Here is a 25,582-nt window from a genome sequence, read left to right on the forward strand (position 1 = left end):
CCCCTTGCTGTTCATTAGGTAAGCACCATGTTCTTGTAGTGGATGGGTTGGTGTATGGTTTGACCATAGCCTGAAGGTAAGGAGGGGCAGTTCCCCTTGCTGTTTTGTAGGTAAGCACCATGGTCTAGTAGTGGATGGGTTGGGGTGTAGGGTTTGACCATAGCCTGAAGGTAGGGAGGGGCAGTTCCCCTTGCTGTTCTGTAGGTAAGCACCATGGTCTTGTAGTGGATGGGTTGGGGTGTAGGGTTTGACCATAGCCTGAAGGTAGGGAGGGGCAGTTCCCCTTGCTGTTCATTAGGTAAGCACCATGTTCTTGTAGTGGATGGGTTGGTGTATGGTTTGACCATAGCCTGAAGGTAAGGAGGGGCAGTTCCCCTTGCTGTTCTGTAGGTAAGCACCATGGTCTTGTAGTGGATGGGTTGGGGTGTAGGGTTTGACCATAGCCTGAAGGTAGGGAGGGGCAGTTCCCCTTGCTGTTCATTAGGTAAGCACCATGTTCTTGTAGTGGATGGGTTGGTGTATGGTTTGACCATAGCCTGAAGGTAAGGAGGGGCAGTTCCCCTTGCTGTTCTGTAGGTAAGCACCATGGTCTTGTAGTGGATGGGTTGGGGTAGGGTTTGACCATAGCCTGAAGGTAGGGAGGGGCAGTTCCCTTGCTGTTCTGTAGGTAAGCACCATGGTCTAGTAGTGGATGGGTTGGGGTAGGGTTTGACCATAGCCTGAAGGTAGGGAGGGGCAGTTCCCCTTGCTGTTCTGTAGGTAAGCACCATGGTCTTGTAGTGGATGGGTTGGGGTAGGGTTTGACCATAGCCTGAAGGTAGGGAGGGGCAGTTCCCTTGCTGTTCTGTAGGTAAGCACCATGGTCTAGTAGTGGATGGGTTGGGGTAGGGTTTGACCATAGCCTGAAGGTAGGGAGGGGCAGTTCCCTTGCTGTTCTGTAGGTAAGCACCATGGTCTAGTAGTGGATGGGTTGGGGTGTAGGGTTTGACCATAGCCTGAAGGTAGGGAGGGGCAGTTCCCCTTGCTGTTCTGTAGGTAAGCACCATGGTCTAGTAGTGGATGGGTTGGGGTGTAGGGTTTGACCATAGCCTGAAGGTAGGGAGGGGCAGTTCCTCTTGCTGTTCTGTAGGTAAGCACCATGGTCTAGTAGTGGATGGGTTGGGGTGTAGGGTTTGACCATAGCCTGAAGGTAGGGAGGGGCAGTTCCTCTTGCTGTTCATTAGGTAAGCACCATGTTCTTGTAGTGGATGGGTTGGTGTATGGTTTGACCATAGCCTGAAGGTAAGGAGGGGCAGTTCCCCTTGCTGTTCTGTAGGTAAGCACCATGGTCTTGTAGTGGATGGGTTGGGGTAGGGTTTGACCATAGCCTGAAGGTAGGGAGGGGCAGTTCCCTTGCTGTTCTGTAGGTAAGCACCATGGTCTAGTAGTGGATGGGTTGGGGTGTAGGGTTTGACCATAGCCTGAAGGTAGGGAGGGGCAGTTCCCCTTGCTGTTCTGTAGGTAAGCACCATGGTCTAGTAGTGGATGGGTTGGGGTGTAGGGTTTGACCATAGCCTGAAGGTAGGGAGGGGCAGTTCCCCTTGCTGTTCACTAGGTAAGCACCATGGTCTAGTAGTGGATGGGTTGGGGTGTAGGGTTTGACCATAGCCTGAAGGTAGGGAGGGGCAGTTCCTCTTGCTGTTCATTAGGTAAGCACCATGTTCTTGTAGTGGATGGGTTGGTGTATGGTTTGACCATAGCCTGAAGGTAAGGAGGGGCAGTTCCCCTTGCTGTTCTGTAGGTAAGCACCATGGTCTTGTAGTGGATGGGTTGGGGTGTAGGGTTTGACCATAGCCTGAAGGTAAGGAGGGGCAGTTCCCCTTGCTGTTCTGTAGGTAAGCACCATGGTCTAGTAGTGGATGGGTTGGGGTGTAGGGTTTGACCATAGCCTGAAGGTAGGGAGGGGCAGTTCCTCTTGCTGTTCATTAGGTAAGCACCATGTTCTTGTAGTGGATGGGTTGGTGTATGGTTTGACCATAGCCTGAAGGTAAGGAGGGGCAGTTCCCCTTGCTGTTCTGTAGGTAAGCACCATGGTCTTGTAGTGGATGGGTTGGGGTGTAGGGTTTGACCATAGCCTGAAGGTAGGGAGGGGCAGTTCCTCTTGCTGTTCATTAGGTAAGCACCATGTTCTTGTAGTGGATGGGTTGGGGTGTAGGGTTTGACCATAGCCTGAAGGTAGGGAGGGACAGTTCCTCTTGCTGTTCATTAGGTAAGCACCATGTTCTTGTAGTGGATGGGTTGGTGTATGGTTTGACCATAGCCTGAAGGTAAGGAGGGGCAGTTCCCCTTGCTGTTCTGTAGGTAAGCACCATGGTCTTGTAGTGGATGGGTTGGGGTGTAGGGTTTGACCATAGCCTGAAGGTAGGGAGGGGCAGTTCCTCTTGCTGTTCATTAGGTAAGCACCATGTTCTTGTAGTGGATGGGTTGGGGTGTAGGGTTTGACCATAGCCTGAAGGTAGGGAGGGACAGTTCCTCTTGCTGTTCATTAGGTAAGCACCATGGTCTTGTAGTGGATGGGTTGGGGTGTAGGGTTTGACCATAGCCTGAAGTTAGGGAGGGGCAGTTCCCCTTGCTGTTCATTAGGTAAGCACCATGGTCTTGTAGTGGATGGGTTGGGGTGTAGGGTTTGATCATAGCCTGAAGGTAGGGAGGGGCAGTTCCCCTTGCTGTTCATTAGGTAAGCACCATGGTCTTGTAGTGGATGGGTTGGGGTATAGGGTTTGACCATAGCCTGAAGGTAGGGAGGGACAATTCCTCTTGCTGTTCATTAGGTAAGCACCATGGTCTTGTAGTGGATGTGAGATTCGACAGAACGCCGGTGGAGTGTGTAGAGGAGCGGGGTGACATGAGGACTTTGAGCAGGCAGGCCTTCCCCGGGAGGGAGAGCAGCTCTGTCTTGTCGAGGTTGAGCTTGAGGTGGTGGGTCGACATCCAAGCTGGGATATCTGCCAGGCAAGCAGCGATGGGTGTCGCCCACCTGGCTGTCAGAAAGGGGGGGAGGAGAAAAGTAGTTGAGTGTCAACCTCATAGCAAAGACAGGAGAGACCATGTGAGGATATGACGGAGCTGAGTGGCTTAGCATATAGAGAGAAGAGGAGAGGGCCTGGAACCAAGCACCACATCCAGACAGTTATTTAGTCTACAGGCCTACTATTCAGCTTCAGCACCACACCCAGACTGCAAATAACTATCCCAAATACACACTGACCACTGAAGTGCAGTTGTTTGGGTGTGTCTAGAAGTTCCAACCGAGGTAAAAGTTGAAGCAAGTGTCACTGACCCCTACTGTCTGACTTGCACCCCACTGAGGTACATACAACCAGCCCAGGGTATCCCAGCTCTGACACTGACGCAGCCCATGTTTGCTTCCCCAATGGCACCCTATTCCCTATTTAGTGCACTACTTTTGACCAGGGCCCTATAGGCTCTGGTCAAATGTAGTGCACTATGTAAGGACTAGGGTGCCATTTGGGGACAACATCTTCATTATTAGGCTAGGCCTGTTACACTCTACCATCCCAGGGCTTTCCCAATATCCCATAATCTTACTCAGATAGCAGCATATCAATCAAGTTAATAACAAGGACATTATCGTAGGCTGTCGGCCTGGCAATTAATCCCCAATCCCTTTCATTAAGTTCCATCTTGCTCGTTTCATTATGTTATTCCAATAAATCCTTCATAATAAGTCTATTTGATCTTTTATTCCAAGTGGCCTAACTAATCGAGCATGTTGCATCTGTCTATGTCAGCTATCAGCTCACCATCTGGATGGTATGGGGGGGGGGCATGTTGCATCTGTCTATGTCAGCTATCAGCATGTTGGCTGGTGAGTTTCCCCACAAACTGGTAGTGAAAAGAAGGCTAGTGGTTAATCTTTGATAAAAAATAGACTGACTGCTGGAATCATTAACTCTCTCTGTGTGTCTCTCACGTGGCTAATATATCTTGAAAACATTAGACTACTGACTTGTAAATAATTGCAAAGAAGTGTAAAGATAACCTTGCATTGACCTATCCAACCATACATACAATCTTAGTTAACACTCCCTACGTCCTCGCATGTTCTGACGGGGGGCCTCATGGTTTTGTCTAGAAACGGTACTTTTCTTAGCAGGTTTAGGAGAACTTACGCAGCAGGTTAGGATAATTAACGTAGCAGATTGGGAGAATTAGGTTAAGGTTAGGGAAAGCGTTTACGGTTAGATAAAATTAAAGCAACTTTTGATGTCAATTAGACAAAAAGGTGTATTTATGCCACGTTCAAAACAACTGGGAACTCGGAAGAATACGAGGTCACATCATGACATCAGTGATCTTCAGGTCGGAGTTCAAGAGGCCCGAGTTCCCGAGTTGGATTACAGTTCAAAAAATATTTTCCCCTGTCGGAGCTCGTTTTTTTCCGAGTTCCCAGTTGTTTTGAACGCGCCATTAGACCTGACGCTGCTGAATACGTCATCCACCAGCGACAGACGCTTCTGTGCGACATTTGTTTACAGCACACGATGGCGTCGGTGGATTTGAGAGGTAGCGAAGTGTTTCTTTCATTAATTGAAAAGTAATGTATTGTGTGTCCGATTGAAAATCGAAGAAATAGTCATGAACACTAATGTATCTCTCTTACGATTTCTGAGAATTGTAATAAATAGCTTTCAGGAACATCATTTGCTTGACGGCACAAAGCTAGCTAGTTTAGCTGGCGCGTTAGCTTAGCAAGACAGTTAACGATCTGTTTACCAAACTAATCAGCCTGTTTTCAACAAAACAATTGTGCACGTTATACCTACACGTTTACCCCTATTCTTGTAATAAAACGTGTAACTCCATTCGTTACCTGCTGCTCCTTCTAGACAACAACCTCCTGGGGATATCGTGGGTTGATAGTGGCTGGGTGCCCATCCTCAACCCTGGCAATGTACTGGACTATTTCTCCGAGAGGAGTAATCCGTTCTACGACCGCACCTGTAACAACGAGGTGGTGAAGATGCAGCGGCTCACTCTGGAACATCTCAAGTAAAGGGTTTATTTTGTTATTGGCTTTGAATATGGCTGACACACTGGCTATTAGCCGGTTTCCAGTGTAAAAGGGAAGTCAGTTGTCCAACTGAATGTATTCAACTGTAATGTGTCGCATTTAACGAAACCCCTCTGAATCAGAGAGGTGCGGGGGAGCTGCCTTAAATCGACCTCCACGTCTTCTGTGCCATTGGGAACAGTGGGTTAACTGCCTTGCTCAGGGGAACAGTGGGTTAACTGCCTTGTTCAGGGGAACAGTGGGTTAAATGCCTTGTTCAGGGGAACAGTGGGTTAACTGCCTTGTTCAGGGGAACAGTGGGTTAACTGCCTTTTTCAGGGGAACAGTGGGTTAAATGCCTTGTTCAGGGGAACAGTGGGTTAACTGCCTTGTTCAGGGGAACAGTGGGTTAACTGCCTTGCTCAGGGGACCAGTGGGTTAACTGCCTTGCTCAGGGGAACAGTGGGTTAACTGCCTTGTTCAGGGGAACAGTGGGTTAACTGCCTTGCTCAGGGGCAGAACGACAGATTTTTACCATGTCAGCTCGGGGTGTCAATCCAGCAACTTTCCAGTTACTAGTCCAATGCTCTAATCAGTAGGCTACCAGGGATTGTTACCTTAAAATAGTGATTTATTAGGCCAACATATTACTCGTTACATCTATTACACTAACACTGCCCCTGACACAGATTAAGCCGACTAGTCCCATTGACAGTGTCCATTGAAAATGCTTTTTTGGTCCAGGACTAGGATCCAGGAACTGTGTCAGCAAAACTGTCCGTCCATCCCATGGATCATTTTCTGTGAGTGTAATAATATAGTTACTAGCCTAACTGACATACATTTGTGTGTCTATTTCAGTCAGATGGTTGGAGTGGAGTACATTCTCCTTCATGCCCAGGAGCCCATCCTCTACATCATCAGGAAACAGCAGAGACAGTCTCCTACTCAGGGTGATCCACAGAGAACACACACCACAGACTTCTGACACACACACACCACAGACTTCCGACACACACACACCACAGACTTCCGACACACACACACCACAGACTTCCGACACACACACACCACAGACTTCCGACACACACACACCACAGACTTCCCGACACACACACACCACAGACTTCCGACACACACACACCACAGACTTCCGACACACACACACTACAGAAAACATCTTTATCAATACCTCTTGGAAAGGTTACGTCATGTTCCTTTATTCCTCTAATTCTACATCCTACTATCCTATCATTCTACTCTACAGTTGAAGTCGGAAGTTTACATACACTTAGGTTGGAGTCATTAAAACTCGTTTTTCAACCACTCCACAAATTTCTTGTTAGTTTTGGCAAGTCGGTTAGGACATCTACTGTGTGCATGACACAAGTCATTTTCCCACCAATCGTTTACAGACAGATTATTTCACTTATAATTCACTGTATCACAATTCCAGTGGGTCAGAAGTTTACATACACTAAGTTGATTGTGCCTTTAAACAGCTTGGAAAATTCCAGAAAATGATATCATGGCTTTAGAAGCTTCTGATAGGCTAATTGACATCATTTGAGTCGATTGGTGGTGTATCTGTGGATGTATTTCAAGGTCTACCTTCAAACTCAGTGCCTCTTTGCTTGACATCATGGGAAAATCAAAAGAAATCAGCCAAGACCTTAGAAAAAAAATGGTAGACCTCCACAAGTCTGGTTCATCCTCGGGAACAATTTCTAAACACCTGAAGGTACCATGTTCATCTGTAGAAACAATAGTACGCAAGTATAAACACCATGGGACCACGCAGCCGTCATACCGCTCAGGAAGGAGACGCGTTCTGTCTCCTAGAGATGAACGTACTTTGGTGCGAAAAGTGCAAATCAATCCCAGAACAACAGAAAATGACCTTGTGAAGATGCTGGAGGAAACAGGTACAAAAGTATCAATATCCACAGTAAAACGAGTCCTATATTGACGTAACCTGAAAGGCCGCTCAGCAAGGAAGAAGCCACTGCTCCAAAACCGCCATAAAAAAGCCTGGCTATTGTTTGCAACTGCACATGGGGACAAAGATCGTACTTTTTGGAGAAATTTTCTCTGGTCTGAAAAATAAATAGAACTGTTTGGCCATAATGAACATCGTTATGTTTGGTGGAAAAAGGGGGAGCTAGCAAGTCGAAGAACACCATCCCAACCGTGAAGCACGGGGGTGGCAGCATCATGTTGTGGGGGTGCTTTGCTGCAGGAGGGACTGGTGCGCTTCACAAAATAGAGGGCATCATGAGGAGGGAAAATTATGTGGATATATTGAAGCAACATCTCAAGACATCAGTCAGGAAGTTAACGCTTGGTTGCAAATGGGTCTTCCAAATGGACAATAACCCCAAGCATACTTCCAAAGTTGTGGCAAAATGGCTTACGTACAACAAAGTCAAGGTATTGGAGTGGCCATCACAAAATTTACCCAACTTATTGTGGGAAGCTTGTGGAAGGCTACCCGAAACGTTTGACCCAAGATAAACAATTTAAAGGCAATGCTACCAAATACTAATTGAGTGTATGTAAACTTCTGACCCACTGGGAATGTGATGAAAGAAATAAAAGCTGAAATAAATAATTCTCTCTACTATTACTCTGCCAGTTCATATTCTTAAAATAAAGTGGTGATCCTAACTGACCTAAGACAGGGACTTTTTTACTAGGATTAAATGTCAGGAATTGTGAAAAACTGAGTTTAAATGTAATTGGCTAAGGTGTATGTAAACTTCCGACTTCAACTGTATATTGTGAGCTCATCTTCCCATGTCCTTTATTCCCGGCTCTAATTCTATATCCTGTACTCTATATTGTGTGTTTGTTTCCCCAGTCATCCCTTTGTCTGACTACTACATTATAGCCGGAGTGGTGTATCAGGCTCCTGATCTGGGAACAGTTATTGGATCCAGAGTGGTAAGAGAGAGTTAACCCCCTGGCCATGTCATTACTATGCTATAGTGTTATGACTATGTTGTTATAACTGTCATTACTATGTTATTATTTTGGGTTTTTAGAAAAGAGTGGAATTATCTTGGTTTATGTCGTGGTCAATTCCATTTAAATTCCAGTCAATTCAGAAAGTAAATCAAATTTTTTAAAAAGTATTGGAAGAGAATTGGAATTGCAGTATACTTCCTGAATTGGAATTGATCTCAATCCTGGTTGACATATGAGCTGATGGGGTTCGGTCGTCATGTGTATTGACTGCTGTTATTCTCCCCACAGCTGTCTGCTGTCCACGGTGTCCAGTCTGCCTTCGATGAGGCCATGTCGTACTGTCGCTATCACCCATCTAAAGGATACTGGTGGCACTTCAAAGACCAGGAGGAGAGAGGTATGTTTGCCAGTGTTGGTGTCAATTCTAGTCAATTCAGAAAGTACACTGAAATTCTAATTCTTTTCAATGAGGAAAATGTGGAATGGGGATTTGGTGAACTCTAACCCTTGGTTGTGGTTGTATTACAGTTTTTTTGCTGTTGTTTTACAGGGGAGTTTATTGGTCCATTGGTATTCATTCCGAACAATAAATCATTATTTTTAATGTGTGATGCCTATCAAAAGCATGTTTCACTAAACATGGCCTAAGGCAGGAAGGAAGTAAATCATGGCTTTCCCGTGACCTTTATAGCACATGTATCTAATGTATTTCAACCATTCATAATAAATAATAATAAATAATTAACTATAGCTGTATATTTACTATTCTATCCTACGTATACTAAATATTCGATCCACAAAATGTCTATACACCCGTATGTATATATTTATACTATATACACCCGTCACATGTATATATTTATACTCTATACACCCGTCACATGTATATATTTATACTCTATACACCCGTCACATGTATATATTTATACTCTATACACCCGTATATATTTATACTCTATACACCTGTCACATGTATATATTTCTACTCTATACACCCGTATATATTAATACTCTATACACCCGTCACATGTATATATTTATACTCTATACACCCGTATATATTTATACTCTATACACCCGTCACATGTATATATTTATACTCTATACACCCGTATATATTTATACTCTATACACCCGTCACATGTATATATTTATACTCTATACACCCGTATATATTAATACTCTATACACCCGTCACATGTATATATTTATACTCTATACACCCGTATATATTTATACTCTATACACCCGTCACATGTATATATTTATACTCTATACACCCATATATATTTATACTCTATACACCCGTCACATGTATATATTTATACTCTATACACCCGTATATATTAATACTCTATACACCCGTCACATGTATATATTTATACTCTATACACCCGTATATATTTATACTCTATACACCTGTCACATGTATATATTTATACTCTATACACCCGTATATATTTATACTCTATACACCCGTATATATTTATACTCTATACACCCGTATATATGTATACTCTATACACCCGTCACATGTATATATTTATACTCTATACACCCGTATATATGTATACTCTATACACCCGTATATATTAATACTCTATACACCCGTCACATGTATATATTTATACTCTATACACCCGTATATATTAATACTCTATACACCCGTCACATGTATATATTTATACTCTATACACCCGTATATATTTATACTCTATACACCTGTCACATGTATATATTTATACTCTATACACCCGTATATATTTATACTCTATACACCCGTATATATTTATACTCTATACACCCGTATATATTTATACTCTATACACCTGTCACATGTATATATTTATACTCTATACACCCGTATATATTAATACTCTATACACCTGTCACATGTATATATTTATACTCTATACACCCGTCACATGTATATATTTATACTCTATACACCCGTATATATTTCTACTCTATACACCCGTATATATTTCTACTCTATACACCCGTATATATTAATACTCTATACACCTGTCACATGTATATATTTATACTCTATACACCCGTATATATTAATACTCTATACACCCGTCACATGTATATATTTATACTCTATACACCTGTCACATGTATATATTTATACTCTATACACCCGTCACATGTATATATTTATACTCTATACACCCGTATATATTAATACTCTATACACCTGTCACATGTATATATTTATACTCTATACACCCGTCACATGTATATATTTCTACTCTATACACCCGTATATATTTATACTCTATACACCCGTCACATGTATATATTTATACTCTATACACCCGTATATATTTATACTCTATACACCCGTATATATTAATACTCTATACACCTGTCACATGTATATATTTATACTCTATACACCCGTATATATTAATACTCTATACACCCGTCACATGTATATATTTATACTCTATACACCCGTATATATGTATACTCTATACACCCGACACATGTATATATTTATACTCTATACACCCGTATATATTAATACTCTATACACCCGTCACATGTATATATTTATACTCTATACACCCGTATATATTAATACTCTATACACCTGTCACATGTATATATTTATACTCTATACACCCGTCACATGTATATATTTATACTCTATACACCCGTATATATTAATACTCTATACACCCATCACATGTATATATTTATACTCTATACACCCGTTACCCGTATATATTTATACTCTATACACCCGTATATATTTATACTCTATACACCCGTATATATTTATACTCTATACACCCGTATATATTTATACTCTATACACCCGTATATATTTATACTCTATACACCCGTTACCCGTATATATTTATACTCTATACACCCGTATATATTTATACTCTATACACCCGTATATATTTATACTCTATACACCCGTCACATGTATATATTTATACTCTATACACCCGTCACATGTATATATTTATACTCTATACACCCGTATATATTTATACTCTATACACCCGTCACATGTATATATTTATACTCTATACACCCGTATATATTTATACTCTATACACCCGTATATATTTATACTCTATACACCCGTCACATGTATATATTTATACTCTATACACCCGTATATATTTATACTCTATACACCCGTCACCGTATATATTTATACTCTATACACCCGTTACCCGTATATATTTATACTCTATACACCCGTTACCCGTATATATTTATACTCTATACACCCGTATATATTTATACTCTATACACCCGTATATATTTATACTCTATACACCCGTATATATTTATACTCTATACACCCGTTACCCGTATATATTTATACTCTATACACCCGTATATATTTATACTCTATACACCCGTCACCGTATATATTTATACTCTATACACCCGTATATATTTATACTCTATACACCCGTCACATGTATATATTTATACTCTATACACCCGTATATATTTATACTCTATACACCCGTATATATTTATACTCTATACACCCGTCACATGTATATATTTATACTCTATACACCCGTATATATTTATACTCTATACACCCGTTACCCGTATATATTTATACTCCGGACTCCGACATTGTTCGTTCTAATATTTATATATTTCTTAATTTCATTCTTTTACTTTTAGATGTGTGTATTGTTGTGAATTGTTTGATACTACTGCACTGTTGGAGCTAGGAACACAAGCATTTCACTACACCAGCAATAACATCTGCTAAATATGTGTATGGACCAATAACATCTGCTAAATATGTGCATGTGACCAATAACATCTGCTAAATATGTGCATGTGACCAATAACATCTGTTAAATATGTGTATGGACCAATAACATCTGATAAATATGTTTATGGACCAATAACATCTGATAAATATGTGCATGTGACCAATAACATCTGCTAAATATGTGTATGGACCAATAACATCTGTTAAATATGTGTATTGACCAATAACATCTGTTAAATATGTGTATGGACCAATAACATCTGTTAAATATGTGTATGGACCAATAACATCTGTTAAATATGTGTATGGACCAATAACATCTGTTAAATATGGACCAATAACATCTGTTAAATATGAGTATGGACCAATAACATCTGTTAAATATGGACCAATCACATCTGTTAAATATGTGTATGGACCAATAACATCTGCTAAATATGTGTATGGACCAATAACATCTGATAAATATGTGTATGGGCCAATAACATCTGTTAAATATGTGTATGGACCAATAACATCTGCTAAATATGTGTATGGACCAATAACATCTGATAAATATGTGTATGGGCCAATAACATCTGTTAAATATGAGTATGGACCAATAACATCTGTTAAATATGTGTATGGACCAATAACATCTGTTAAATATGGACCAATAACATCTGTTAAATATGTGTATGGACCAATAACATCTGTTAAATATGTGTATGGACCAATAACATCTGTTAAATATGTGTATGGACCAATAACATCTGTTAAATATGTGTATGGACCAATAACATCTGTTAAATATGTGTATGGACCAATAACATCTGTTAAATATGTGTATGGACCAATAACATCTGATAAATATGTGTATGGACCAATAACATCTGTTAAATATGTGTATGGACCAATAACATCTGTTAAATATGTGTATGGACCAATAACATCTGCTAAATATGTGTATGGACCAATAACATCTGATAAATATGTGTATGGACCAATAACATCTGTTAAATATGGACCAATAACATCTGTTAAATATGTGTATGGACCAATAACATCTGTTAAATATGGACCAATCACATCTGTTAAATATGTGTATGGACCAATAACATCTGCTAAATATGTGTATGGACCAATAACATCTGATAAATATGTGTATGGGCCAATAACATCTGTTAAATATGTGTATGGACCAATAACATCTGCTAAATATGTGTATGGGCCAATAACATCTGCTAAATATGTGTATGGGCCAATAACATCTGATAAATATGTGTATGGGCCAATAACATCTGTTAAATATGTGTATGGACCAATAACATCTGATAAATATGTGTATGGGCCAATAACATCTGATAAATATGTGTATGGGCCAATAACATCTGTTAAATATGTGTATGGACCAATAACATCTGCTAAATATGTGTATGGGCCAATAACATCTGTTAAATATGTGTATGGACCAATAACATCTGCTAAATATGTGTATGGGCCAATAACATCTGTTAAATATGTGTATGGGCCAATAACATCTGCTAAATATGTGTATGGGCCAATAACATCTGATAAATATGTGTATGGGCCAATAACATCTGATAAATATGTGTATGGGCCAATAACATCTGTTAAATATGTGTATGGACCAATAACATCTGCTAAATATGTGTATGGGCCAATAACATCTGTTAAATATGTGTATGGACCAATAACATCTGCTAAATATGTGTATGGACCAATAACATCTGATAAATATGTGTATGGACCAATAACATCTGTTAAATATGGACCAATAACATCTGTTAAATATGGACCAATAACATCTGCTAAATATGTGTATGGACCAATAACATCTGTTAAATATGGACCAATCACATCTGTTAAATATGTGTATGGACCAATAACATCTGTTAAATATGGACCAATAACATCTGTTAAATATGGACCAATAACATCTGTTAAATATGTGTATGGACCAATAACATCTGTTAAATATGGACCAATAACATCTGTTAAATATGGACCAATAACATCTGTTAAATATGGACCAATAACATCTGTTAAATATGTGTATGGACCAATAACATCTGTTAAATATGGACCAATCACATCTGTTAAATATGTGTATGGACCAATAACATCTGTTAAATATGTGTATGGACCAATAACATCTGATAAATATGTGTATGGACCAATAACATCTGTTAAATATGTGTATGGACCAATAACATCTGTTAAATATGTGCATGTGACCAATAACATTTTTTTTAAATTGGATGTCTATAGATGCCAAAGCCAAGCCGAAGTCGAAGAAGAAAGAGGAACCCAGTTCCCTGTTCCAGAGGCAACGTGTTGACACACTTCTACTCGATTTGAGGTCCAAGTTTCCTCCCACGTTTTATCAGGTAAGAGACGCCACCAATCAGTCAGAATTATGGATCGTGTTGCTAATATCTCAGCCAATATACGCCACCAATCAGTTAGTCAGAATTATGGATCGTGTTGCTAATATCTCAGCCATACTCCGATTCATTCAGTTGTAACAGTGTATTATTGAGGTTCACATTTGCTCATCTATATTCTGTGTGTAATTTATTTTATTTTTTATTTCGCAACAATTTTAGCCTAAGCCTGGTGAGAAGCCCATCCCAGGTAAGAGTGTACAGCTAATATGACAGAACCATTTGCTATTCTTTTACGATGGGATTTAGACATTTAACAACAACTCAAATGTTGATGAACATTACTGTTGGAAAAGGTTTGGTCATGTTTCCCGAATCTGGACATGTCGGAGTCTTGTTTTGCCACCTTGTGTCTAATCTACTGTATGGGTTCTGTTGTAGTGGAGGTGAAGAAGGAGACTGAACCCCCTGTAGAGCTGGTGAAACAGGAAGAGAGAGAGAGAGAGCCAGCCACCAAGACCTCTGCTCCAGCTCCCCCCAGCAGCAAACCACCTCCAGAGAAACGTGCCAGGCTACAGTGATGAACGATGGCCACTCCTGTATATATTTCTGATTATGTCCATCCTTAAAAGAAAATAATAAGAAAATGAGAAAAAAAACTCACATTGCTCTTGCCAGTATCACCTTTTGTTAATTCTAGCTTATATGTGAGCCTCTTGGCCTTCGTCATGATGTCCATTCTCACTTTGGCACGGCACACTGAAAGGACATATGGGACAGGTACAACCCTATCTGACTGAACATGGCTAAGGAAGTGGTTTGTGTCTGATGGAAGGTGTGTGGAAATGGACCGACATCCCAGTTTCCAGACCAAACAGACCATAGCAACCCATCATCCTGTTTCTGACGGGCTTGGAATGGCATTAGGCAAATTAATAGTCACAAATGGCACCCTATTCCCTACATAGTTCACTACTTTTGATCAGGGCCCTAATAGGCCCTAGTAGTGCACTATATAGGGAATAGGGTGCCATTTGAGATGCTGGCATGAGCAGACATTATGAGTTGTCTGTCCCAGTACCAGACCTCGTGGGACATTCCATCCATGTTCTAGAACTGTCTAGTTACTGACAACATGTACATCTTACTATCGCCCCAAGATTTCTCTCTGTGATGACGCTAGAGGTGAGAGGTTAAGGACCCGAGTGGATTTGCAGTTTTTTTGAAGGTAACATGGAAACTGAGATCACCGGTAAATCTCTATGCACTGTTGACATCAGCAGTATCTTACTCAGTCGTGACTGTGGGGAGACTTGTTTTTTTTGGCGTTATCTCTGAAGCATAAATACACATCCACACAATTTATTTTTTCAATATGTAATTGTTTTTTTTTCCACGTCAAGTGATCCTGAATCCATTGTCTGCTTTCATTGAAAAAAAAATGTTTCATGCTTTTCTGAATATAATAATTTTCAAAAATTCTGCAGTGACTTGAGTTTGTCATTATTCATCAAAACATGTATTTTTTTAATGTGATTAAATGTATGTAATCTAATGTAGCCAGGTGTGGTCAATATAGATAGTCTGCTTTGGACATCAGCTATGGGATCCTCCTGAGATATTGAAGAGCCTTGCAGTTGGACCAATCTCATTTGATGAGATTCAATGAGATTTTAGTGTCTAGATGATTTAACTTGATGATCAATTAATATATTTGACTAGTAACTTGAAAAATCTGTCATGATTGAAAATACAGCAGTGGAAGTCATGCCACAACACTCCAGGGCTCCAGAGTGGCACAGTGGTCTAAGGCACTGCAACTCAGTGCTAGAGGTGTCACCACAGACCCTGGTTTGATTCCAGGCTGTATTACAACCGTACAGTGATTGGGAGTCCCATATGGTGATGCACAATTGGCCCAGCGTTGTCTGGGTTAGGGTTTGGCCTGGGTAGGACTTCATTGTAAATAAGAATTTGTTCTTAACTGATTTTCCTGGTTAAATAAAAATATGGCACACCGAGATTTTCTGAAAATCAGTACAGTACCAAAAGGGGGCGCTATTTAGCTAGTGTAATATTGTGTGACCGTTTTCAAACTACCCTCACAGAGTTGTCTTCGCTACACTCTTTTTCCATTGCCCGTTTGTTTATGTAAAGAAGGGTTAGTGCTATCTGGAATCCTTGGGATGTCATTATCCTAAACTCTAACCTTAACCATAACTCTTAGCCTGAACCTTTTTAAAATGTCAACTTCAATGGGCAGGGACCATAGCGTAAGGACATCCGAATGATACCAGATAGCACGGACCGAAGAAGAAGCAGCTCGCAGGGCGTGGTGGGATAGGAAGACTTTCTCAGTGGAGGACCGAGTACAGTGCCCCAGCTGGCTAGTTGCAGAGAAGATGGCTGCAGTGTGGATTTTCAGGCCAGTGTCTGAAAACACTGCACTGTTGGTAATGTTTCACGACGGCTAGCATTCGTGTCGCCCCTTTTATTTAGTCGTTTTTTTTTCTCCCAAGGAAATCGAAGGGGATTAAACATGGGATCTCAAACTCTACAGATCCTCAGGCAAGGGGTCTGGGCTTCAATCACAGGCGGATGGTACTATGATCCCCATCAAAATACATTTGTCAATGCTCTACACCTCTACCTCTGGCTATTCCTACTATGTTTCCCCTTCACGCTTTACATGGTAAGTGTGTGTGTGTATTAACATGATATCCAATCTCAGCAAAGCAAGTCTGGGTTTACCGTTAGAGGATCTTCCCTGGCTGTAATGTCATGCTAGCCAAACCGCTAATGCTAACAGCTATACCGTTGGCTAGTAAGGTTAGCCAACTAGCCAAACCGCTAATGCTAACAGCTATACCGTTGGCTAGTAAGGTTAGCCAACTAGCCAAACCGCGGATGCTAATGCTAACAGCTATACCGTTGGCTAGTAAGGTTAGCCAACTAGCCAAACCGCTAATGCTAACAGCTATACCGTTGGCTAGTAAGGTTAGCCAACTAGCCAAACCGCTAATGCTAACAGCTATACCGTTGGCTAGTAAGGTTAGCCAACTAGCCAAACCGCGGATGCTAATGCTAACAGCTAACCGTTGGCTAGTAAGGTTAGCCAACTTGCTATTTAGCTATCTAGTTAACGTTACCTAGATAACTAGCTAGGTTGCTAGGTATTCTTTGTTTGAGATCTAAATGTTTCCCTCGAATACAACAAAATAAATACCAGCGGACGTAACTGTTCGCTCCTTGTTTTCAGGTTCACCGCTATGTTTTGTTGTCAGGTGTGACATTTTATTCCGCCATCTGTCATTGTTAGCTGACCACATTTTACATTGTCCATTAAAAAAAAAAATCAGATTGAGGGAAATACTTTAAGCTCGACCAGGTTTGACTAACCAAACCCCCGGGCAACAAGTCGTGGCTAATACGTCTGTTGTACATAAACAACAAAGATAGCTAATTAATAGAAAACAGATATTATGTTTGCAACCTTCGCACCCCCACCGCCCCAAGCCACATTGACAGCGATCTATCTCAGTCTATTATTAGCTAACAATGTATGTCTTGTCTCTCGTATACTGGTGGCAAGATCTACCAGATATTCAAGCTGACCCATCTTGTCAGCAAGCCAGCACAAAAAACAGACTTCTAGGAAATGTTGTCATGAAACAAAACAACAACGATATTTTGGAATGGTTGGAGAGTAGGATAGATTACAAACTTCTGCACAGTCAAATATTCCTGCCCCACAAACATCACGTTACTGTAAACACTACCTGCAAAACCAAATGTAAATGAGTGATCTTTAAAACAGCATTTTATATGTGCCTCACTTTCAATATTGAGGGGCTATAGTTACAGCTGTTTCCAATTGAAATGTTACTCAGTCCAGTTTGCTTGGTGTTGTGTAATTAGGCCAGATCTGTGATCGATTAGCAATGGTTTTGCTTTGACTCAAGTCAGGATATGTATTCCAAGTGCTTTGATTTAACTCAGGATATTTTTTAAATTTTATTTGACCTATTTAACTAGGCAAGTCAGTGAAGAACAAATTATTATTTACAATGACGGCCTAGGAACAGCGGGGTTAACTGCCTTGTTCAGGGGCAGAGGGACAGATTTGTACCTTGTCAGCTCGGGGGACTTTTGGGTTACTGGCCCAGTGCTCTAACCACTAGGCTGCCTGCTATCTGTATACCAAGTGCTTTGATTTAAGTCAGAATGTGTGACAGGGAGGGTATAAATAGTGTGATTTTTCTGAATGCTCTGAGAGAGAGAGACTGAGCATCACTGGTGTTACCCATAGGCTAATAAATACATTTACTGACTGAACATGGGTGGCAGGTAGCCTGGTGGTTAGAGCGTTGGCCCAGTAACCGAAAGGTTGCTAGATTAAATCCCTGAGCTGACAAGGTTAAACATCTGTTGTTCTGCCCCCTGAACACGTCAGTTAACCCACTGTTCCCCGGTAGGCTGTCATTGAAAATACGAATTTGTTCTTAAACTGACTTGCCTAGTTAAATACAACAATCTGTAATGGGAATATAGCGGAGGTTGTTCACTATACTGACGTGATGACTCCATTTACCACTATGATGACTAATCACTTTTCACAAGACCTGGAAACCTGCTAGCTCTCTGAGCTAACACAGTCTTGCAGACAACCCGGGTTCGATGGCTGGTCAGTTAACAAAACGCTGACTCTCATTTACTGGAGGGGGGAAAGACTATGTAAATAGCACTTGTCTTTTAGGGGGGGAGGGGGTTCTAAGTTGTATTTGTGTTCTACTATTGAAAGAAAGCAAACATCAGTCCTTGGATGGACAATCAAGTTTTATTGTAGTTGTAGTTGAACGCGCTACTTTTAAATTGCTCTGTATGTAGAGTGTCTGCTAAAATTACTCAAATATAAATGTCAAATGTGTGTCTTCCAGGCACTCCCGCCCACCATGGTGATAGTAGGGATCTACTGTGGTGTGATCGCTGGTATGTTCCTGCTGCTGAAGACTGTGAACTACCGGCTGCATCATGCCCTGGACGAGGGAGAGGTGGTGGAGCACCGGGCCAAGGAGAAAGAGAGCAACAGAACCAGCAGCGAGGGGGCCAACGAGGGAGACGCCACACGTCAGGAGGACAGTAATGGACCAGGGTCAGTTAAGGCGTCGTCATGCAACCCAGCCGAAAAACATCCGAATGAATGACAGGATTTCTTGAGTTATCTTAGATGAATTCTGACTATTTTGGGGACTGGCTTCGGCATCTTAACATGGACGAACAGTGCTGCTTTGCTTTCCCCCCCCCTCGTTTTTCAAGCAAAGGTATTGTTAGGGAGTATCGTTGGGTTTGGCTAGCCGAGACCGGCTAGGCGTCAGCCGAACTGAAGCATGCTTGATGCCTTCAGTGAGCTCTCCGGTTCAGGGTTGATGTCGAACTGAAGCATGCTTGATGCCTTTAGTGAGCTCTCCGGTTCAGAGTTGATGTTGGTGGGGGTAGATATTGTTACTCTAACTTTTCACTATCATAAACATACTTTTTTTTAGATGGCTGAAGCAAGGACACACATTGTTTTCAGAAAAGTGTTTTTTTTTTTATCACTAAATGGCAAGCATACCCCATCTATTATCTTCTAGGGGCTGTGGTTTATTGGATACTTGGGCACCTGACCTGACCCTAACATCAGAGATGAATCATGGATTTAATTTTCTCTGGTGGTGTGAAGTAAGCTAGGTGTTTGTGGGCCAGGGTCAAAGGGTCAAATCTGTTGTTGTGGAGACGGGGACTGAGCATGTTTCGCATGTATGTTTGCAGTGCCGATCAATTCAGCTAGCAAGCTACCTCTTCACCTCAAGGCCACAAGACCAGTGAGGAAAGAGACTGGTTTTGTCAGTCACACATATTTTTGTCGGTGGAAATAGTTCACATTTTTAGAAACAACGAAACCTAATGTGTGAGGTCGCGACTTGTTAACTTACTGCCCAAACCCCTGTAGAGTGAATCATTCTCACATTCCTGAAGGAGACCAAAGCAGAGCAGCTTGGAGTGGACTGGGGAGCAGGATGCTAAGAAAAATAAGGGAGAAATGAGAGCCCTCCTCCACAGCAGTAGCTGAGTCAGTGTGTTGTTACCCTCCTCCACAGCAGTAGCTGAGTCTGTGTGTTACCCTCCTCCACAGCAGTAGCTGAGTCTGTGTTACCCTCCTCCACAGCAGTAGCTGAGTCAGTGTGTTACCCTCTACCACAGCAGTAGCTGAGTCAGTGTGTTGTTACCCTCCTCCACAGCAGTAGCTGAGTCTGTGTTACCCTCCTCCACAGCAGTAGCTGAGTCAGTGTGTTACCCTCTACCACAGCAGTAGCTGAGTCAGTGTGTTGTTACCCTCCTCCACAGCAGTAGCTGAGTCAGTGTGTTACCCTCTACCACAGCAGTAGCTGAGTCAGTGTGTTGTTACCCTCCTCCACAGCAGTAGCTGAGTCAGTGTGTTGTTACCCTCCTCCACAGCAGTAGCTGAGTCTGTGTGTTACCCTCCTCCACAGCAGTAGCTGAGTCAGTGTGTTACCCTCCTCCACAGCAGTAGCTGAGTCAGTGTGTTACCCTCCTCCACAGCAGTAGCTGAGTCTGTGTGTTACCCTCCACAGCAGTAGCTGAGTCAGTGTGTTACCCTCCTCCACAGCAGTAGCTGAGTCAGTGTGTTGTTACCCTCCTCCACAGCAGTAGCTGAGTCTGTGTGTTACCCTCCTCCACAGCAGTAGCTGAGTCTGTGTGTTACCCTCCTCCACAGCAGTAGCTGAGTCTGTGTGTTACCCTCCTCCACAGCAGTAGCTGAGTCTGTGTGTTACCCTCCTCCACAGCAGTAGCTGAGTCAGTGTGTTACCCTCCTCCACAGCAGTAGCTGAGTCAGTGTGTTACTCTCCTCCACAGCAGTAGCTGAGTCAGTGTGTTGTTACCCTCCTCCACAGCAGTAGCTGAGTCAGTGTGTTGTTACCCTCCTCCACAGCAGTAGCTGAGTCTGTGTGTTGTTACCCTCCTCCACAGCAGTAGCTGAGTCAGTGTGTTGTTACCCTCCTCCACAGCAGTAGCTGAGTCTGTGTGTTACCCTCCTCCACAGCAGTAGCCTGCTATTTGCTAAAATAGTCAGAGCTCCAAGTGTCCCAACTGACAGCTTTGGCGCCTGGAACTGATCATTTGAATCTACAGTATGCTTAAGCTATTACTGTCATGGGCAGTGATTGGGGACATATCCCTGTGTAGGGTGCCGTCTTTCAGATGGGATGTTAAACGGGTGTCCTGACTCTCTGTGATGGGACTGAACACGCACCCCTGGGGAGCTCCAGTGTTGAGGATCAACGTGGCACATGTGTTGCTACCTACCCTCACCACCTGGGGGGCGGCCCGTCAGGAAGTCCAGGATCAATTTGCAGAAGGAGGTGTTTAGTCCCAGGGTCCTTAGTGCCGTCAAAGCTCATCACTAAGCTATGGTGTTGAACGCTGAACTGTAGTCAATGAATAACATTCTCATGTCGGTGTTTCCTTTTGTCCAGGTAGGAAAGGGCAGTGTGGAGTGCAATAGAGATTGCATCATCTGTGGATCTGTTGGGGTGGTATGCAAATTGGAGTGGGTCTCGGGTTTCTGGGATAATGGTGCTGATGTGAGCCATTACCAGCCGTTCAAAGCACTTCATGGCTACAGACGTGAGTGCTACAGGTCTGTAGTCTTGTAGGCAGGTTGCCTTTGTGTTCTTGGGCACAGGGACTATGGTGGTCTGCTTGAAACATGTTGGTATTACAGACTCAATCAGGGACATGTTGAAAATGTCAGTAAAGACACCTGTCAGTTGGTCAGCACATGCCCGGAGCACACGTCCTGGTAATCCGTCTGGCCCCGCAGCTTTGTGTATGTTGACCTGTTTAAAGGTCTTACTCACGTCGGCTACGGAGAGCGGGATCACACAGTCGCCCGGAACAGCTGATGCTCTCATGCATGCCTCAGTGTTGCTTGCCTCGAAGCGATTATAGAAGTGATTTAGCTCGTCTGGTAGGCTCGTGTCACTGGGCAGCTCGCGGCTGTGCTTCCCTTTTGTAATCTGTAATGGTATGCAAGCCCTGCCACATAAGACCAGCGTCGGATCCGGTGTAGGATGATTCAATCTTAGCCCTGTATTGACGCTTTGCCTGTTTGATGGTTCGTCGCAGGGCAAGGCGGGATTTCTTATAACCTTTGGGTTAGAGTCCCGCACCTTGAAAGCGGCAGCTCTACCCTTTAGCTCAGTGCGAATGTTGCCCGTAACCCAGTAGCCTATTTCTCTCATGTTCATTTGGTTTTCGAAAAACAACTTTCTTTCTTTGTCCAGTAGCCAAACTTCAATCCAAGTCATATTAGCAACCCGTGATAGTTGTTGCATCTTTCGGTCTCCCTTCTTTCTTGTCACGTGGAAACCGCTCGCATGTGCGGTGCTCTTTCGGGCACAGTGTCTTACCACTAATTACATTACGGGAACAAACATTTTAGCGTGCTTCTAAATATAACTAAATAATAGTTTTTAAACATTCGGATCTTTTGCCGGTTATTTTGTTGGTGTAGGCTAGGCGTGCCTGCTGGTTGGATGAATTTGGGATTTATCTTCCCACAACTGTTTGCTTTTAGAGTTTGTTTGGAATAGGCTATTTCTTTACTAAGGGGGGGATAGTGGATTTGACACTTTCTTTCTGGACAAGCTGACCAGTAGAATAGGTCAACGCTTCTACTAGGGGGGGGGGGTAGTAGGTTGACACTTTCTTTACTAAGGGGGGGATAGTAGGTTGACACTATTTCTTTCTGGACAAGCTGACCAGTAGAATAGGTCAACGTTTCTACTATGGGGGGGATAGTAGGTTGACACAGAATAGTGATGTTGCTGTTTGTTACTCGTCTTGTTGGCCGAAGGAAAGTAAGTGTTGTACACTTATGCTTAACATCTTCAAAGTGCACATCAGAATTCGGTAAGAAGGACCTCGCTCTGTTGCATCCTGCAGATGTTCATGTCCTGTTAAGATGAATGACCATCTCATTCTGAGCAGCCTAACCAGGTTACACACCCAATGCATATGAGTCAGGTCAATGTGTCAAATATCCAGTTAGTTAAAATGCTTCTGGTCAAATGTCCATTACCACGTTTTCCTAATGGGAGTGTGTGTGTGTGTGTAGGGACCCTGGTGGGGGTCTAGAGATGGCAGACTTCATTCGAGACGAGACTCCACCAGTAGACTGCAGCTCCAGAAACTCTTATACAGGGATGGACTCCGGTCACCAGGTGAGACAGAATGTTGGGATGGACTCCGGTCACCAGGTGAGACAGAATGTTGGGATGGACTCCGGTCACCAGGTGAGACAGAATGTTGGGATGGACTCCGGTCACCAGGTGAGACAGAATGTTGGGATGGACTCCTGCCACCAGGTGAGACAGAATGTTGGGATGGACTCCTGCCACCAGGTGAGACAGAATGTTGGGATGGACTCCGGTCACCAGGTGAGACAGAATGTTGGGATGGACTCCGGTCACCAGGTGAGACAGAATGTTGGGATGGACTCCTGCCACCAGGTGAGACAGAATGTTGGGATGGACTCCTGCCACCAGGTGAGACAGTCTAATGCTTCTCTCTCCTGTGTAATTTGTATTTTGGGGGGATTGATTTGATACTGGAAGCAGTAGTCTGCTCTAGCCGGAGACATTACGTGTATAAAAAATGACAGAGGATAAAATATACTACATATGCCACAGGGTTATTTCCATCGTGGTCCTCTAAGATGTTCTATTCTTCAACATTTTAAAGTTTTGACGTCCTGAAAAGGTTACTGATCTAGGAAGGTATTGTTTTATGTCTCTTATGTCTTGATAAGTAGCTCTCCTCCCACCTTTCAGATTGCGTCCGCCAACGGTCATGGAGGAACCACGACAGCCAAAGGTAACAGCCACCGCCGCTCTCATTCCTCAGCCTTCGACACCTGATTGGGTCCCAACGACTGTGAGGCGACAGTTTGTTGTGCGATGCATTTACCTGATATTCTGAGAAGAGCCGTTGAAAGACGTCTAAACTACTCTCGGCCTTCTCCCTCAACTTCAGCTGGGCTTTTCTGCAAGTCATGACTGGCATGTGTACGACAAAATAGGGTGAAAGACGAGAGTTGTAGTTGTATGGCGTTGTCCCCTGTAGTTGTATGGCTTTGTCCTCTGTAGTTGTATGGCGTTGTCCTCTGTAGTTGTATGGCTTTGTCCCCTGTAGTTGTATGGCGTTGTCCTCTGTAGTTGTATGGCTTTGTTCTCTGTAGTTGTATGGCTTTGTCCCCTGTAGTTGTATGGCTTTGTTCTCTGTAGTTGTATGGCTTTGTCCTCTGTAGTTGTATGGCTTTGTCCCCTGTAGTTGTATGGCGTTGTCCTCTGTAGTTGTATGGCGTTGTCCCCTGTAGTTGTATGGCTTTGTCCTCTGTAGTTGTATGGCTTTGTCCCCTGTAGTTGTATGGCGTTGTCCTCTGTAGTTGTATGGCTTTGTCCCCTGTAGTTGTATGGCGTTGTCCTCTGTAGTTGTATGGCGTTGTCCCCTGTAGTTGTATGGCTTTGTTCTCTGTAGTTGTATGGCTTTGTCCCCTGTAGTTGTATGGCGTTGTCCTCTGTAGTTGTATGGCTTTGTCCCCTGTAGTTGTATGGCTTTGTCCCCTGTAGTTGTATGGCGTTGTCCTCTGTAGTTGTATGGCGTTGTCCCCTGTAGTTGTATGGCGTTGTCCTCTGTAGTTGTATGGCGTTGTCCTCTGTAGTTGTATGGCTTTGTCCCCTGTAGTTGTATGGCTTTGTCCTCTGTAGTTGTATGGCTTTGTCCCCTGTAGTTGTATGGCTTTGTCCCCTGTAGTTGTATGGCGTTGTCCTCTGTAGTTGTATGGCGTTGTCCCCTGTAGTTGTATGGCGTTGTCCTCTGTAGTTGTATGGCTTTGTCCCCTGTAGTTGTATGGCGTTGTCCCCTGTAGTTGTATGGCGTTGTCCTCTGTAGTTGTATGGCTTTGTTCTCTGTAGTTGTATGGCGTTGTTCTCTGTAGTTGTATGGCGTTGTCCCCTGTAGTTGTATGGCTTTGTCCTCTGTAGTTGTATGGCTTTGTCCTCTGTAGTTGTATGGCGTTGTCCTCTGTAGTTGTATGGCGTTGTCCTCTGTAGTTGTATGGCGTTGTCCTCTGTAGTTGTATGGCGTTGTCCTCTGTAGTTGTATGGCGTTGTCCCCTGTAGTTGTATGGCTTTGTCCCCTGTAGTCGTATGGCTTTGTCCCCTGTAGTCGTATGGCTTTGTCCCTCCCCTAGTCGTATGGCTTTGTCCCTCCCCTAGTCGTATGGCTTTGTCCCTCCCCTAGTCGTATGGCTTTGTCCCTCCCCTAGTCGTATGGCTT

At 42.8% G+C, this 25,582-nt stretch overlaps 2 protein-coding genes across 4 annotated transcripts in view; both read left to right on the forward strand.

Annotated features, from left to right (window-relative positions):
* Positions 1-4,454: 4,454 nt before the first annotated feature.
* med6 (mediator complex subunit 6) lies at positions 4,455-15,661 on the forward strand. Its single transcript, XM_021574931.2, has 9 exons — positions 4,455-4,566; positions 4,890-5,052; positions 5,915-6,006; positions 7,914-7,996; positions 8,309-8,417; positions 14,064-14,182; positions 14,402-14,429; positions 14,621-15,112; positions 15,200-15,661. Exons 1-8 carry the CDS (start codon positions 4,545-4,547, stop codon positions 14,758-14,760), a joined length of 756 nt encoding a protein of 251 aa, XP_021430606.2. The 5' UTR covers positions 4,455-4,544; the 3' UTR covers positions 14,761-15,112; positions 15,200-15,661.
* A 723-nt stretch (positions 15,662-16,384) lies between these two features.
* The window catches only part of pcnx1 (pecanex 1), a 78,806-nt gene continuing 69,608 nt past the window's right edge, over positions 16,385-25,582 (forward strand). For 2 of the 3 annotated variants that reach the window (XR_005037831.1, XM_036955352.1), the window contains exons 1-4: positions 16,385-16,871; positions 19,117-19,331; positions 23,361-23,466; positions 24,076-24,118. Coding sequence is in view for 2 of the 3 variants with exons in the window: in XM_036955352.1 (XP_036811247.1) it covers positions 16,719-16,871; positions 19,117-19,331; positions 23,361-23,466; positions 24,076-24,118 (517 nt within the window). In the remaining variant the exon portion in view is untranslated. The remainder of the gene's footprint in view (positions 16,872-19,116; positions 19,332-23,360; positions 23,467-24,075; positions 24,119-25,582) is intronic. The other variant, XM_036955351.1, reaches the window with a different exon arrangement.

The sequence above is a fragment of the Oncorhynchus mykiss genome, chromosome 19 (genome assembly GCF_013265735.2).
Source record: "Oncorhynchus mykiss isolate Arlee chromosome 19, USDA_OmykA_1.1, whole genome shotgun sequence".
In the NCBI taxonomy this organism is placed as follows: domain Eukaryota; kingdom Metazoa; phylum Chordata; class Actinopteri; order Salmoniformes; family Salmonidae; genus Oncorhynchus; species Oncorhynchus mykiss.

Bases quoted from the DNA above. Each gene is read 5' to 3' on its own strand.
- med6 (XM_021574931.2), top strand. From the start codon at position 4,545: ATGGCGTCGGTGGATTTGAGAG. The intron at 6,007-7,913 runs GTGATCCACAGA...TTGTTTCCCCAG, and splicing joins GAGACAGTCTCCTACTCAGG to TCATCCCTTTGTCTGACTAC. The intron at 7,997-8,308 runs GTAAGAGAGAGT...TTCTCCCCACAG, and splicing joins CAGTTATTGGATCCAGAGTG to CTGTCTGCTGTCCACGGTGT.